Raw genomic sequence first — 17,841 nt, 5'->3', positions numbered from 1 at the left:
TCTAACTTACTCCTCCATTATCCAGTTTTTATAAACAAACTCTATCACTTCAACACATTACAAAATGTATGTTAGTAGTAACACTGGTCACTCAGGAAGACCAGTGTTACTACTAACATACATTTTGTAATGTGTTGAAGTGATAGAGTTTGTTTATAAAAACTGGATAATGGAGGAGTAAGTTAGAAATATATAGATTGTAAGTGGAAAATCCCACAGGGAATTTGAGTTACATCTAAAAGGATATTGTATGTTTATATAGGCTCAACAGAGTCTAATATACTGGCACTTATGTGTATTCTGTGATGTTTTAAGGTGTGAATGAGTGTATGTGTGATTTTAATTTGTATGGACACATTTCTAAAAATGTCTTGATAATTGTGATAATAAAGCTTTGCACTTTTCTCTTATTGGTTGTGATGATATAGTTCATAGAGAAAATAGTTCAGATTACCCTGTGAGTGCACCTTATTCATATTTCAGTTCATTTAAGAGTGAATTTGCAAAAGAGTTATGTGTATAAAAGTAGCATATGTTGTAGCAATTTTCAAAAGCCTATGCACGCGCGGAAAACCTTTTGAAAATTCAGCCCTGTGGAGTGAATTTGCAAAGGAGTTACATGCGTAAAAGTAGCAATTTTCAAAAGCTATTTTACGCACATAAATGCTTTTGAAAATTGCCTCCTCTATGTTTATTTCGCTTTGTTGAATTTACTGAACCAAAACAAACATTAAAGATAAACTGAATAAGAAAAGAAAAGGAAGTTGCTCCTACATCTCTCCCACCAGCCTCACCTTTCGGGGGTCTGCAAAGTTGGAAGGGGTAGGAGTAATCCCCAGTCCTCTAGCCCCACCAGATTCCTGTTTGGAAATGCTGCTGGCCAGCCTTAGGGGACCCCAGTAAGTCAGCAATGACTACTTCTACCACTATCTTCTTTGCAGACCCCAGAAAGGGGTCTGGGGTGGAGGGGGCTCATGAGGAAGGACCAAGGTAAATCGATTTTGCCTCTTTGGCAGCTCTCAGGGTTTTTTTTGTTGTTGTTGTTGCTGAATTTATGAAATGAAAGTCAACCAAAAACCTCCTGATTTTTGCAGGTGTTTCATTGCATTTTTTCATTTTGTTTAAAAGCCTAATGTACATCTCTACCCACCTAACCTTATTTCTCTTCCAACGGTATCTCTCAGTTAAACGTACTTTTCTGGCTCGGTGACAGTAAAGCCTCCATCCTGACTCTCTTCCGGGTCCTGGGCCAGCGGTGGCAGCTTGGGTTCAGCTCCACCGAGCTAGGAAAGTTTCCGACAGCTGCTGACATCTTCTATGTTTCTGTCCGTCCTTCTTGCAATGCAGCCGAGTTCTGACTTTGCACAGAGCAAATGAACTAACTGCACAGGAGACAAAGTACCTCTGTCTTCTATGAGACCCTCCCCTCCTTCACCCCCACAGAAGCTGTACAGTACATACAGTGACTCAGGGAGCACCCATAAGCACAGCTCCCAGTTTTCATCACCAGCTCAGGGGTAAACGTCTGTGGCAAGAGTTAGAAAGTTCTGGTTTCAGTTCTCCAGAACATGTGCATAGATTTGCATATTAAGAGGCCTATGCAATAAACTTTAGCATGCACATTAAGGTCCCCTTGTGCAAAGTAAAAAGAGTAAGCAATATATAAAGAACAATCTGTGCAAATGAAGCAACGGAAAGCACAAATGAGGGATTATGCCGCTCACGCTAAAAACATGGCATGCCCACCTTGCATACTGTTTCGCAAGAGCTAACTGGACACTCTTTAATACCTGCTAGGTCTTGGTGTTAACATATTAACATGGGCACAATACTTAGCAAGGGCAAGTTAAATGGCAAGATAAACCTAAACTAAGCATGTGCTTGAGAGGGCTTAGATTCCTAAAAACAGAGGACCTGAAAAAATGAAGGCCATGGACAGAAGATGACCCTGTATAACTGTCCACATAGACCCTTAGAGATAAATATGTTTGGCCTCACTTCTCTTTGCCAAAACACAACACAGATAATGTACATTTTTTGCACTCATTCTTACAGGCATACTACAAGTAGGTCTCCCATAAAGCAGTGACACATCACAGAGACTTTTCAAGCATTGCTCCACATCTCACAAGGTACACAGCACGGAGGTTTCGCACTGTTATGGAAACGGATGGGTTGCAAGGTGCTGGCACGCTTTTCAGGATCATTGCTGTGGCTAGTCTGGCCACTGAGCAATGCTGGCATTTAAATGCCTGTCCACGATGGTCGTTTTTGTGGGGCCCGAGTCTCAACCCCTGTCCAGTCACAAAAGTAGGGGACAACCTCCTTCCCTGGGGCTTCTCCCTCAAAGACAAGTGACAAGTCAGTGGACTCCCTCAAGTCCTCTCCCTCCCCCGCAAATATACAAAAAAAACAAAAAGCATCAGCTAGACAAGGGAGACATGGACAACAGAGACAGAAAGAAAGGAAGGTGAAAGAGGAGACATTTTATCTTGTTTTTGGCCTGAGCATTTGAAGCTTTTCTTCTTCTGTGATAATTGACTATGGTACATTTTGTATATTTTTTCTGTGTGGTTTGGAACCCACCCCTGTGTGAACTGAATTCTTTTTGGACTGATTTTGGTGTGACTATGAAACCCTCCCAGTAACCTTCCAGGAGTTCCTGCCCCCTTCCATGGGAGCCAGTAGTGCTGTTCCCTTTTTCTCTGCCCTGTGGGAGCGATCCAGGGCTCCTCAGAAGTGGGAAGGTGACACTAGAATTCCCCAGGGAAAGGGGCTTTACAATTATTTGAGTTTGTGATAGTCCCACATTTCTAGATTAGCGCATTTAACTTATGGGTTAGCCAAATGACCAGAAAATAGAATCAGGAAAATTAGTTTAACTAGTGCATCCTGGAACTGTACACTGCTGCATTAGGGGATCATAATTAGTATCCTATCAGGGCCCTCTGCTTCCTGCTCCAGCACATCCCCTGTCAGGCACCAGGAGGAGAGGCGATGAGGGGGAACAGGAGGGGAGGAGATGAGGCGGGAGCAGACAGAACAAGGCAAAGCAAAGCTGATTTGCTGCCTAATCCAGGCCCTCCCCTCCTGTGCAGAGAGGTGCGAGTGTGGGCACTGGGGGTGGGGGTGACAGTGCCATCAGTGCCTAACAGAGCCAACTACCCAAGTCCATCATGGAGAAAAGGCACGCACACATTCTTAAATAACCTTAGCAGAAGGGGAGATTTTGTGCAGTCTCTTTTTACTCCTCATCTGATCATGTTCCAGATGAAGCCTAATTATGCATTTACAGCGGTGCTTCTAGCAAAACCACTTCAGCAAACACAGCCAGCTATGAAAGCAAAGACACAGAGTTCTTGCTTCCTCGTATATATCTTATTCTGGAAGACATCTCAGTGTTTCAAGTTTTTGAAAGCTCCTCTACCTCTTCTTGACTCCCACCATCATGAATCCAAGCAAATTCAAATCTTGCTGTGCTGGCCCCATGCAGGTGTCACCCTGATAAAGCAGAATTACTACTGGATAACTAATAAGTGGCCCCCAGGGAATAAGGAAATGGGGGGAATAATGATCAGATAAGGCACACATCTTTTACTCTAAAAAAAATGAAATAAAATTGCTAAGTGTACATGAAATAGATGTATTACAGCATAAAAAACAGAATATGAGGAAGCAATAGAGTCAAGGTAAATTAATATTGGGAAGAATGATGATGATGATGATGCTTTTTTCTGGGGGGTTTTTTAGTTCAGCTTGGTCAAGTTTGTATAAAGTTCATTAGAAAATGTCTGTCCACTCTTTGTGGTCTCTTTTTTTTTCTTCTTCTTTTAAAGAAGTGCTTTAGATTTCCAGCCAAAAGTAGAAAAAGGATAGGCCAGGAATGAGCTCACTCTGCCCCCTGCAGGATAAAAGAGATTTTGCAGACCGAGACTTTCAGAACTGGTGTCTGACTTTTAAAAAAAGGCCCAAGGAGGAAGGTTAAGCATCTGGGAACTGAGGATATTCCAGTAAACGGAAAACACTTACATGCAAAAGGGCTCTGAGATATCAATTACTTAGCTAGGCTCTGAGACAGCAATAATGAAATGTGTCTGCTGAAAGATTCAAGGCTGCAAAAAGTTGAATTAAATAATGTAAACTCACAAGTCTGCACTGTTCATGTTTTGAGAACTACAACTAAATGAGCAAAGTCATTATTCCAGAGAAAAAAATGGTTGAACTTCAAAAGGATACTGTAAATCAAATTTTCATTTGCATACTGGCTGTTTTCAAATACAGTTTTGAAAAAGTCAGTATAATAATATTAAACAGAATTAAATATTGTTGGAGGCACTTTAATTTGATCAGTTGTTGAGTCAGAAAACTTGGGATCCCTTCACCCCGTAAGTGTACAGCCCAAAAATACCACCATATACCCCACGAATGAAGAACATCTTGTTAATCAACATTTATTTCCTCTGTAGTTTGTGGACTTTATCCAGCTGCCCTTAGTTGTAACTCTCACTCAATGAGTGAGAGTCAGAGTTACAATTAAGGGCAGCGAGAGGACACAATGAAGGCAGCCTATCCTAGAGCTCCACCGGGAGCACATGATGGAGGGAACCTATCAGAGAGCTGAAATAGGAGACCATAGTTTTGAGAGGCTCAGCAGAATTTTGGATCACCACAACGAAGAGAATGAGAGGTCAATTCCCATGTTCTCTGTTTGAACTATACAGAAAATTAGTTTTTATGGAAAGTTTGCTCTCTTTGTCTTGCACTATATTCTTGCCGTGAATATTACAAAAGTCATTGATGCTGAAATATCTCAAGATCTGTTGGTACAAAAATAAAATACTACCCTGATCAAAATCACCAGAGAATTATAACCCTTACCCTACACAAACCTGGGAGTGGTGGTTACAACCCTAAAAAGCAGTAGTGAGATTGTATCAGGCCTCTAAGAAAGCAATGGGGTAACTTGCACGGAACGGAGGTTACAGCCCTAAAAAGCAGAGGTATAACAACATCAGGCTTCAAAGAGGGCTGGGATGACCTGCTTGGATGAACCATGATTAAAACCCAAACTTCAGTGAGAATGGGGAGGCTGGATTTTTTACAATGACCTTGGTAACTGTGCAGATTATTACAAAACTTGGGAAATAATGCATAGAAGGGAGTCTGGGTGTTGGCTTAAATATTGGTCTTGAAGAAGGGAAGTTGAAGTTGGCAAGGCCTGAAATGGCCTATCAGCAAAGGTGGCGGAGACCATCACTGCAACAGATTTTGGGCACGTTTGGGACAGAGATGGAGAGTGGTGGTAGGGAAAGGGTTGCGAGGTCATCTAAAAGAAATGGGGGGGGGAGGGAGGAGTTGGTGAATTTATATGATGGGAATTTATATGATGTATCTACCCAAAGAGGAAGAATCTCAGCTGGGCAGACTGGATGGGCTATTTTGGTCTTTATCTGCCATCATTTACTATGTTACTTTGTAATAAATTAAGATTCTGTACAGTAGCACAACTGCGTGGCATTAATGAATCTTAAGGACAGACAAAATCCTCTTTCCCGTTATTCAAATTCATCAAGCTAAAGTATGCTTTCAATGGTAAACGAAAACTCAGATTTCTTAATTAAAAGCACTCCTGAAAGCAACACAAGGGATCCACACACTAAAAAAAAACCTTTCCCTGCAGTCTGGCAAATCCCGTCCCCGGCCCCATCCCTCCCCTAGAGGTTTGATATTTTTTTTTTTTTTTTTTAAAGAAAGACATTCTCAAGCTTGTCTGCATTTCTTTTTCTTCTACACGACATCTCGATCTCCGTGGTCTCAGAGATCGCCTTTCCTTTACATCTTTCTTGCATTATTCCTGATCTCTATCCATCGCTCTTTGTTTGTATTTTATTCAGTTTTCAGTGGTTTACTTTCTAATTTTGCCCATTTCTCGATATCTCTTACCGTCTCCCACTTTTTGTAGAGAGCTCTCTCTCCTGCACTATACTTTGTTCTCTCTCAAGTTTCGGTTCCCGTTATCTTTACTTTGGAATCTCTTTGTCCCTTTCTCATGCCATAATCTGCCCTCTCTTTCCTTTGTTACATTCCTTATTGCCTCTTCCCTCCCACATGCACTTCTTGTTCCCCATCCTTGACTCTCCCACCTCTTTCCACCTTCCCCCATCCCATTTCACCTCACCTCGTCCCACCTCTCTTTCCAATCGCATCACTCCCCCCATCCCCTTTCATGCTTTCAGTTCCTATCATACCTCTCCTCTCCCCTTTCCAAGTCACCACCCTGGTGCACTCTGGTCCCCAGCGCACATACGCACCGCAGCGCTTCAAGGTTGCAGGCCGGCCGCCGACCCGCCTGTTGTGCTCCAGGGTCAAAGGCACGGGCAGGCTAAGATGGATGTGGCTGTTCGACTTTCTATGGTACTTCTCTTTCAATACACCCATGCACTACGGTGCTCCTCTCCTGCTGTGGTGCTTCAGGCCATCGCACATTTCAACCATGCAGCCGTCCTCCCCTCTCCCACCCCCTTCCCCAGAGAGCACTGCAACCTTGCCAGAGTCGGGTCACAAACCCTAGAGACTCAAGGGGAAAACTGGCACTTTTTCCAGCTATGATCCTTCAGAGTTAGACTACTTAACTAAATCTCTAAGTCAAGGCCGGAACAAACATTTTTCTTTTTAACACATTCACCTCTATTCTGCAAAATTCCTGAGTCGCATAAATAGCTGAACATGTGGAGACAGTCAACATGCAACACCTTTTTTATGTTGCGTAAGAGATAGGCCAGCATGTGGGATATTCAGTTCGCTCGCCCAGAGTAATGTAACATGCGAAATCTTATCTATCCCTCTAAAATCTGCAGAGCAGCCACCACGGTAATTAGACTGAGACACAGATTAAATATCACAGTTTCTATACACTTGAAGCTAAAAGGTTAACCAAATAGCATTTTAACGGGGCTGGCTCTACCATGCTGTGAATTAGGCAGTCACGAAGAGCGGCACAATTACTGCGCAGGAGCTGCCTGTGGAAGAGCTGCGGGAGCGGCCGCTGGCCGAGCGGAGTAGCTGATGGGGGATCTGCCAGTGGCTGCAGCAGTTCCAAAACTTGCGGGCCATCACAAGATCAGCAGCAGCAGGAAGTCCTCATCGCTCATGAGCGGAGCAACGAGGAGCAGCAGCAGCAAAGGCTCCCCTGACTCCGGTGCCCTGAGGGAGGGAACAGAGGCCCCAGGGGCAGAGAAAGGTTGGATGCTGGGGAATCGGGTGGAGGGCAGATAACAGAGAAGAAGGCAGGAAAGACCGATGCAGAGGAAGGGTGGCAAGGAGGCAGAAGAACAGATGCTGGGAAGAGAGTTGGGGAGAAAGAGGGGTGATGCTGTGTAGGAGCCACCCGCTGCCAAAGGAGGGAGAGCTTTCGCAAAGCCGCAGTGGTAGAAGGGAGTGCCGGGCTGGAACTGCTGCCAGGCGGAAAGCTGGGGGCCCAGCCAGGTGTGCAAGGGTAAAGATTCACCGAGGGCACCGGCCCTGCAGCTTAACTTTGGAAACTTGGAAAAAAAAAAAATAAGTAAACAATTCTGTTCTGTGTTTAATGCAGTCAGCATGCACTGAACAATGCAAGAAGAAAAAGAAGTAACATGACTCGGTCGCATTTTCCACTCATGAAGCAGATCACACAGCGCTGTATAAGTGAGAAAAACGTTCTCTTACCGAGACCTTGGTTCTGTTGCTCCCATTCCAGGACATCTGGAACTCGATAGCCCAGACCCTCCAGTTGTGTGGGATTTCGCCCATCCCCCAAGGGGTCCTGGGACTGCAGGCCTGGGAGAGTAAACGCTGGCAGCTCAGCGTCACCCTCCACACTTTCATCTGTGGAGTCGGTGTCTTTATCCTCCTCCTCCTCTTCATCATCTTCCTCATCCTCCTCCTCATCATCATCATCATCCTCTTCTTCGTCTTCCTCATCTCCCTCTGGGAAGGAATAAAGCAGACAACAGTGCATCAAGGCAGATGTAGCACTGTCTGGAAAACTTCTGCCTGGCAGCTAACCTGGCAGATTTAGACCCAAGGCCAACAAATGTTTAACGCTGGAAGTTTCCTTGGGCAATGCTGGCTTTCTTTTAGATCATGTTAATTTTGCAAGGCTACCGCAGTGCTCCCTTTCCACTTTCTACATTTAGAGTCTGATCTATCGAAAGGCTAGGCCCCCTTGGTATTAGAACAGCCTCCAACGCCTTTACAATTGAATGATTATGTCAACCAAGTACTACTCATCATCAATGACAGCGAAAGCACTCCTCTAAAAGGCTTCTAATGGAGGCTGATTGCAAAATTAATTGTAATTCCAAAGGAGGGTAGGCAGCTTAATAAATAAAGGCAGGAAATAAAATGGTTGTAAACGGTCTCCATATAAGACAGCATCCGAGAGTGATAGCTAGGTTTTAAAAGTGAGATCGTAAGCACGGATCAGCTGCCAATATCACATTAAATTCACTTTAGAGTATTATTAATAATGCATTCTGCTACAATATTTTTGTTTACCAGGAGGCAGGACTTAATCAGAGAGGGGGGCATTAAATCTTCAGGGTTTTATGAATGGGGAATTGCAGCCCTTTTAAATTCCCAGTGCTGGGAGCATTGGCATACATGTTAGATACAGCTAAGCCTTCCAGGGGCAGTGAAGATTTTTCATACTCTGCACTCCTCATTTGCAAGGCAATAGCAGTTCAGTTGCCTACCTGCATTGCTCTGGATTTCAGGGCCAGGGAGAAAACAGGCTGAGCTTGCAAGTCCTGTGCATTGTTTCCACGTTTGCTGTGCCAACGCATTCTATCACGGGACATCCGCTGCCTGCCACACGGAACCGCATTAGTGCAGCTTAGTAAATAGGGCCCCAAGTTAGGTGCGTAATGCTGAAAACCAATGCTAAGCAACGAGCTTTTCTCCCCACTCTAAATCCACCCACACACACACCCTCCCCAGCCACTTACTTCTTAGGGCCCTAAATCTAGGGACTCAGCCTTAGTAAATTTTCAAAAGTGTCAATTTAGAAGTCTAACTCCCCACTAAACTCTTTGAAAATTCACCTCCATTTTGTTAAACCACCACTATGAATAAGCTAAATTTGGCATGAAAATAAAACTTGAGGAATAAAGAGGGAATAATAATATTTTCATGAATCTACTCTTAAAATCAGAGAGCACCACTCTCAGACCCCAGGTGGCTTGTTTTCCAAGAATGGCCCCAGACATATCCTGAGCCCTCCCCTCTCCTCAGCCACCTACTCTTTGCAGGGCGGAGGGAAGGGGTTTCTTGTTTTTGGCCCAACAGTTTCCTCCTCCTTCTCCTTTGTACTTCCTGCTCAGTCAGAACTGGCTTCTCTCAGCATGATGGCACTTCCTTTCATGACTACCCAAGGTTCTTCCCCTATTTTATAATCTTCCTTAGACCAGCTATTGCAGTGGTCACAGAGGTCACAGACAATGGCTCTCTCCGGAACAAGGTACATGTGCACCCCGAGTCTGGTCAGTAGGTGTCACTTTTGTGCACCGAGACCTTGGTTCTGTTACTTCCATTGCAGGTCATCTGTGTGGAATTTCTCCCATCCCTGCAGGGGCTCCTGGGACAATAAGGCTAGAAGATTAAAGACTGCCATCTCAGCATCATCCTCACCACCTTCATCAACAGAGTTGGTGTGGAAGAATGGCCTAGTGGTTAGAGCGATAGAAGCCTGACTCTGGCCGGGTTTCGCTCATTTGAATGAGCTGCCTCAGGGGCTACAATAATTTAAAATTAAAAACAAGTATATTAACATGAATAAATAGTACATGAAAAGTGACTTACATATAAATACATAATTTTAAATCATAATAACTTAAAAACATATATAGACATATATTAAATAACTCAACTTCAACATAAAATATATGAAACATAATATGAATTGCAAATACCAAAACTCAATAACAGAAACAACAGAACAATGAAGATGCCAATTTTCTTTGGAAAGTAGAGCAATGCGACGAGAGGTTATCATTTATATCTACCTGTAAAGGTTCAGACCCGTTTTAATCATACAGTCACGGCCAGCTTCTGGTTTAAGCATAACGCTGCAGCGTCAAACTCTGATCAAAAGGTTAAAAATGTGTTTTTTTGATCCAATATTATATTTTAAATGATGTACTAGTATCAATCTATGACTCTTGATGCTGAAACGGCCCTTTTTTTCAGGTGGAAATAGTCAGTCTTACAGATACTATATAAAGGTAACTTATTTCCCTTATTAACAAAACCTACGACGCTTAGATCTTGACCGACATAACAGGCATCATTGTGTTGTGCTTCCCAGCATTTTGCACTCTGCCTTATATATAATCATAGGTCAATGTTACCATCAAAACAATTGTTTATATATTTTTGTGTGCTTCTTCACCCGTGATAATAAAATATAAATTGACTACTTAACTTGTTATTCTTAGTCCATAATCTGTGAGAACTTTTACTTATCTTGTATTCCAATCCTCATGCTAGTTCTGCTGCAATCTTTATATTCATTTCGGTCTCTTTGTTCAATGCTGTTAATGTGTTGCAATCTTTATGTTTGTTACGATCTCCTTGCCCGACACAGTGCTGTGTTTCGGACTTAATAGTGTCCTTTCTCAAGGGCTTATGCTTGCAACATGGTTCCTCTCAGCAGAACTAGCATGAGGATTGGAATACAAGATAAGTAAAAGTTCTCACAGATTATGGACTAAGAATAACAAGTTCAGTAGTCAATTTATATTTTATCACGGGTGAAGAAGCACACAAAAATATATAAAAAATTGTTTTGATGGTAACATTGACCTATGTATATTGTAAGGCAGAGTGCAAAATGCTGGGAAGCACAACACAATGATGCCTATTATGACGGTCAAGATCTAAGCATCGTAAGTTTTGTTAAAAGGGAAATAATTTACCTTTATATAGTAATAGCACTAGTATCAATGCCATTCCGTTTGGCTGTATGTTTTAGTTTTGCAATATTACATTCATTTTGAGGAGTGCTTAATGTTATGTGCGATAGTGTAATGCACATTATCATATATGTTTTAATGCCTGCAAGAATTACAACTGTTTTCCTGGTGTTATGCCCAAACCGAGATTTGCAATAAATGTCACAAATCCTGTTTCAGAGGAGAGAGAGAGCGCGTGACAGAAAGAGAGAGAGAGAGAGACTCTTTATAAGGCTCTCATAATAGTCAACTATTTATACCACTGTAGGAGGATCAACTGGTAACACAACAGTGAAGATTTCATGTGATTTGAGAGTGCATCAAGCTAGAGTGAGAGTACATTGTACAAATCTCATCTTTGTGTATCTTTCCTCATTCCAATCATCTCGCCCTAGCTTGATGCACTCTCAAATCACATGAAATCTTCACTGATGCGTTCTGTGCTGTTTGTGCTTCTGACTGTGCATGTAAAACTTCCCCCCAAATCCTAGACCTCCACCAAAACCTCACCTCGAGTTAACAGTTGATCCTCCTACAGTGGTATAAAAATAGATGACAAATGTGTGCCCCCCAGAGCCCCTCTCTCTCTCTCTTATGTGAAATTTATAACAGTTCTCCACAGATAGCTTAATTTCTGAGAAGTCCAGAGTTCCCTGGGGGGGGGAAGCAAGGCTTCAAGGTCCTGTAAACAGCACTGATAACCTCCACAGTCTTTAGCAGCAATAATCACACTGACAGGCAATGTGGTTTCCAGTTCCTTTACTGATAGTTGATTAAATGGATGAAAAGATGTTTACAGCTCTTTTGATGTTGACACTGATTCATTTTACAGATTGGAAGAAAATAATAAATCCAATTCCTTTATCATTTGTCTCCTTCTCCTTTTCAAATATGCAAATTGAAGAACGTGTAGTCTTTCTTCCAACTCTCAATTTAGCTTTTCTCTACGTTTAAAAGGTTAGAATTGAGTCCCAATTACTTCTCAGGATACCATAATTCCCAACTCTCATACCTCTTCTGTAGTCGTCTTAAATCTCTTAGATCTCCCTCTAGAAGCATCAAATAGGCTCTCTCCTCCCAGTGCAGGCCACCTGAGTCAGCAGAAAAATACTCTTCAACTTCTCCTCTCAAGTTATGGATGGGAATCTGTTACTGCCCAACCACATTGCTACTCTTCAGGTTCTTTCTGCATGAAAGACATCTCTCCCACCTACTCTCTTGTTATTAGAAGTACCATCTCTCAAGATAGCCCCCTTAGCTGAATGCAGAGTGTAGATGTTCAGCACAGCAGGTCCCAGACTCTGGAATACCCTTCCAGAAGCAATTAGACTGCAAAATGTTTGTTTGCTTTAGAAAGCCCACTTCTTTGGCCTCACTTTCTCTATTTAGGTTCTTATTGTACTCCCTCCCCAGGTGAGTTTATGGTTTGTTTTATGGTTTGTTTGGGGGGTTTTTTTGTAAGGTTGTTTTTACTTTGTGTGTGAAATTGTCATCCACTGAGACTGTTGAATCAGCAGGCTATAAATGATGTAACTACATAAATAAGAGGTCCAGGGTCATTGGGCTCTCAGATGACCAAGACTCAGACAAAAAAATTATTCAAAGGGAAACTCAATATGAGAGAGGAAGGGTAGAAAAGAACGTCCTTCTTGCTAACTAAAGTCTTCAAGAAAATGTGGTAAGGCACTCTTCTCCAAATCTCTTTTTCTCGGGGTTCTGTGAAGAATGCCTTCAGAGGCCTTATCTCCTAGAAAAATAATTAACAGAGTGACTACACAACAGGGCTGTCCCTCATCAGGGCAGCACAAGAGTCTAATTCAAAATCCCCAACTAAAATCCACACCCCAAGATGGTGGGGCAGAGGTCTATAAATGCTCAGACACACACCATCTTTTTTCCCCCACATGGCTGAACTCAAACCCAACCTCTATTTGCTATTTCCTCCCTACAAACTTGGTTAACTCCTTCAGTAAGGAAATCAAGGGTTTCTTACACACGCTTAAAACCGGTATTTATGCTCATAAATAGGCTTTTGAAAATTGCTATATCTAATTTTACGCATTTATTATTTATTTATTAAAGGCTTTTATATACCGACTTTCTTGATACAAATCAAATCAACTCCATTTACATCGAACAAGCAGTAACTATAACCAACCAATAAACAAGAGACAATTTGAAGGAGTATAAAGTTACATTATAACAAGAACGCATGTAGAACGCATGTAGATCCCTCTAAAAAAATACCCCCTAGATTGTATTGTAAGCCTTCTGGGACAAGGAATGCCTACAATAACTGAATGCAACTTCCCTTGCATTAACAATAAAAAGGCGTGAATTAAATATAAATAAATGGCCAAGACTCCCTCTCCCCCCTCCCCCCATCAAAGACTGTGAAAATTGCCTCTTCAGCATCAGGCAGCCCAAGGAATAACAAACCGGATAGCTGCAGCCCTGAGTTGTAAGACTGTGTACAGATGCAAGGCAGTTGGATTTGCAATGCTTAAATCCTGCGGCAAGAATATTTTTGTGACTGCATTTTTGGTTCATTCCTGGTGTTTGCAGTTGAAGTAAAGAGCAGGAATGCTTTTCGCAGCTGCTTTACATACTGCTTTGACATAAGACAGAGGGGGACCTGATCCTAGGATGTGACACTATCCTGACAGCACTAAACAAATGACACTAAAAAAATTTCTTGGGGGAACAGAAATTCTATAGCATATGGGAAAATGATTTAGGGCTGCGTTCAGGTGCTTGATCTTTCTTTCACAGAGAACCAATATGTACAGTGTTTCCAGAGAACACGTTCTGTTACGTGTAATGGGGACCTCCGAGAAACACAGCATACATTTCTTATGAGGTATTACATTCCACAGCAGTTAGCCTGTAAGGTGCATTTTACTGATTCAGAAATGTGTAATAAGCTCACCCAGGAACGTAGGGGCATCAGTTCTGGCAACGTTCCTATATTGTTGTTGTTTTTCTGTTTAAAAAGTGACGAAGGTAAGGGTGCCCTTTTGTCCGAAAGTGTTCCTGTTTGATTCTGCTGGTCAGAAATGTGTGAAATTGTAGTTGCGTAAGGTTGTGTTGCTCAGCAAAAAAAGGTGATTTTACAATGCTGGTTGAAGGAAGATCCTCCCACTTTAACTCAGTGATGGAACTTGGTACATTTTTTGTGTCTTTTTGAAAAATACGTTGAACAAGTGGATTGCCTGAAGAAGAGAGAGACTTTTCTATGGACTTGGGACCTTTATACTCAGTCCTTACCTCATAGCATTCGAATGATCTTTAGGGGACATTTTTCTGATCCTTGTCCTATGATGGTTAATGTTTTTTTCTAGAGGCCTTGTATGTGTGTGGGGGGGGGGGGGGGGGGGAGGATGATCCTGGTGGATGGGGGGAGACATTTATAAGGAATAGAGGCACTGGTAAGAGTCCACCAGTGTTCCCGAGTTGTACTTTTTGATTTGGCTATGTCTGTTATTTGAAAATTTAATAAAAAGATTTAACTATACAAAAAATTCTTGAAAGTGATAAAAAAAAAAAAAAATCAAGAGGCTTCTGTTTTGTGTTCAGTAAGAAAGCATTCCAATGGAGCACCACTGAAAAATGGGGAAAAAAAATAGGAATGCAAATTTATATACATTTAAAAAAAAAACCTCATAGAAAGCCTAAGAACATAAGAATTGCCATACTGGATCATAGCAAGATCCACTGTGCCCAGCATCTTATCTCTAACAGTGGCCAATACCTGGCAGATCCCATAAAGGAGATCTTAATTCCTGATACGCCCAGGGATAGCAATAGCGTTCTATAGTCTACCTGGCTCTTCCAGGAACTTGTCCAAACCTCTTTTAAACTCCCGCTATGCTAATTGCCTTGACCACATCCACTGGCAATAGATTCCACAGCTCGATAGTGCATGGAGTGAAAAAGTACTTTTAACCAGTGCTGGCTGTTTATTTCCTAGAGTGTCTCCTTGTTTTAGCATTATTTGAAAGGGTAAGTAACCATTCTTTATTTACCAGTTCCACCCCATTCATGCTTTTATAAACTTGTATGATGACCTCTCTCAGCTGTCTCTTTTCCAAGCCGAAGAGCCCTAGCCTGCATAGCCTCTCTTCATAGAAGAGATGTCCATCCCCTTTATCATTTCTGTCACCCTCCTCAGCACCTTTTCTAGTTCCGCTATGTCTTTCTTGAGATGGGCGACCAGAACTGCACCCAGTACTCTAGGTGTGGCCGCACCATGGCTCAATACAGAGGCATTATGATATTTTCTGTTTTATTCTCCATTCCTTTTCAGATCATTCCTAGCATTCTATTTGCTTTTTTGACTGCCTCTGTGCCCTGAGCTGAGGATTTCAACATATCGTCCACAAGGATTCCAAGGTCCTTTTCCTGGGTAGTGATTCCCAATACAGAACCCAGCATCATGTACCTCTCATTGGGATTATTTTCCCTATGTGCATCACTTTGCACTTTTCTACATTAAATTCTGTTTGCCATTCAGTTACTCAGTCTCCTAGTCTCACTAGGTCCCTCTGCAGTTCCTCGCAATCCACTGCTGTTTTAATAAATTAGAATAATTTTGTGTCATTTGCAAATTTGATCACCTCACTCGAATTCCTTTTTGATGATCATTTATGAATATGTTAAACAGCACAGGTCCCAGTACCAATCCCTTTGGTACTCTGTCCAAAGACAGACTAAAATCTCCTAATGACCTTTCACCATTTGGAAAAATGACCATTTAGTCCTACCTTCTGTTTCCTGTCTTTTAACCAGTAACCAATCCACAATAGGACACTGCCTCCTATTGCATACATTTTTAATTTTCTGAGGAATCTTTCATGTGAGATTTTGTCAAATGTCTTTTGAAAATCCAAATACACCATATCAGCTGGCTCCCCTTTATCCTCACCTTCAAAACATTCTAAAAGGCTTTTTGCACTAATTATTCTCCAAAAGGTCAAAAAGAGTTTAGGAGAAACGAGCCCATCGTGAATGTGGATGATGCAAATATTTCTGAACACATCACGGTTGGCCTATACCGAGCCAGTGAGCAGGAAAGTTATCTGGATAAGATTATGCTGGGCGGGCAGTGCTCAATATCTGCACATACCAGCTAAAGTTTAGCTCCATCTCCAAAACGTCTCCAGCTCCACCTCTTTTTATCCATTCTGCAAGGGGAAATATTCAAATCTTGGGGTTAGCCGGAGAAAGCCTTTTGAATATAGACGAATAGATTTAGTGGATGACAGGATAGTAAATACGAATGTGTGCACCATTTAGCTGGGTCAGAAACTTAGCTGAATAGAGGATTTCGACTGTAGTTGCATCGGCACAGAGAGGTAGCTGGTTATGGAAGACAAGCTAGTGGGGAGGGAGGTAGAACTCAATGGCTATTACAAGCCTTGCAAAATAATTACTTTGAAAGAGGGCAAGGTTTCAGTTTGTTTTAGGCCAGTGGGTCAGAAAGCCAGGCTTCAAGGCACCCAAGCAAGCCTGAGCTTCCGAGCATCCAAAGTATGCACACCAACCAGATTCTTAAATCAAACCTATCCGATTAAAATTCATTCATTGTGGATATCTTGAAAACCAGGCAGATTTTGCAGGTAACAAGCTCCAGCCTTGGGAAGCACTGTTTTAAGCAAGATTTGTAATAAAGGAGATTGCTCCCTGTGATTACAAAACATGTGGTTTGATCGAAATCAAACTACAAGTGCAAATACAATGCAATGGCTGTTCTTGGCTTGACCTGTGAACAAACTGCCTCCAGCCGAGCTGTGCTGAACTGGGAAGTGCTATTTTGCTCACTTGTCGAGAGGCCAGGCAAGCAGCAAGTTACGAGTCGCCTTCTTCTCCCGCCCCCTTTTCAGCAGGCAGCGTCCTTGGAAAGGACTTTACTCACCAGCCCTTCGAGGTGAGGGAGTGGGCAACAAAGAATAGGAGGGGATTTAAGAGATTGGGGAAAGCAAAATGTAGAGATGCAGGAACAAATAGGAAGGCAAAAATCAGTGAAGCATTGAAGATTTGAAAAACCAAAACAAAGTGACACAAGAATGACAACATAACACCCCACCTGCGTTATCTGACAGAGGAAGGATATTAAAGTGCCAGTGAGCAATCTTCCAGACAGCTAAATATCAACAATGGAGTAGCGAAGCCTCAAAATGAGAATATAAACTACTGGAGCAGAAGTTCAGAATGGAATGCCTCTTTCTAGCTAACGTAAATTTCATAAAAGACAAAACTGACAAAGCTGTATCATTAAATAAAAATGTAAAAATGACTTCTTCTAGCCAATGAAGCCTGTTTAAACAAGCTTTACAAGCACTGGTAGTGGCCGCTGCGTTATTTTAGCAATGCAAACACTAAGGATAATTAACAGTCTTTTTGTAACTTCACATGCACTTGTTTCCTTCGTCACAATTCAGCGATTTCACCCACATATTCTCCTTTTCACTCTTACACGAAAGTGCATGCTCTGTGTACTGCCCAGTATTATTGCAAAATTATGCAGAGCAATTTGCAGTACTCACCTTTTATCAATTAAAACATTTGCTAAGCCATTACATTTTCTGTTCTTTAAACTGCTCCCCTTGCAATTCTCCTGGGAACGAGCATGATCAGTGCAGAGTCATCAACAACTTCACATGGAAAGGGATCGGATTTGTTTATGCAAAGCATGTGAGGTCACTTGTGGCATCATAGCCAACACTCACCAATCAGCTCCAATGAATGTGAAGTCATTTGTGACTCTTGCCTAGATCGCTGCTCCCAAAGATCTGGGATAATTGCAGAGGGGTCATGGATGGAATGTAAAAATAAAATAAAATAATGATTTGAC

The 17,841-nt window shown here is 42.1% G+C and overlaps 1 protein-coding gene across 6 annotated transcripts in view; it reads right to left on the bottom strand.

Moving 5' to 3' along the window:
* ARMH4 (armadillo like helical domain containing 4) overlaps positions 1-17,841 on the bottom strand; it is a 257,111-nt gene that overhangs the window by 171,318 nt on the left and 67,952 nt on the right. For 5 of the 6 annotated variants that reach the window (XM_029598229.1, XM_029598231.1, XM_029598228.1 and 2 more), the window contains one exon: positions 7,705-7,965. The exons of the other annotated variant lie outside the window; for it this stretch is intronic. In XM_029598229.1, the coding sequence (XP_029454089.1) occupies positions 7,705-7,965 (261 nt within the window). The remainder of the gene's footprint in view (positions 1-7,704; positions 7,966-17,841) is intronic. 6 annotated transcript variants of the gene reach the window in all.

The sequence above is a fragment of the Rhinatrema bivittatum genome, chromosome 4 (assembly GCF_901001135.1).
Source record: "Rhinatrema bivittatum chromosome 4, aRhiBiv1.1, whole genome shotgun sequence".
Lineage (NCBI taxonomy): Eukaryota > Metazoa > Chordata > Amphibia > Gymnophiona > Rhinatrematidae > Rhinatrema > Rhinatrema bivittatum.
Note: the sequence above shows the minus strand (reverse complement) of the source record. Positions and strands in the feature narration are given on the sequence as shown.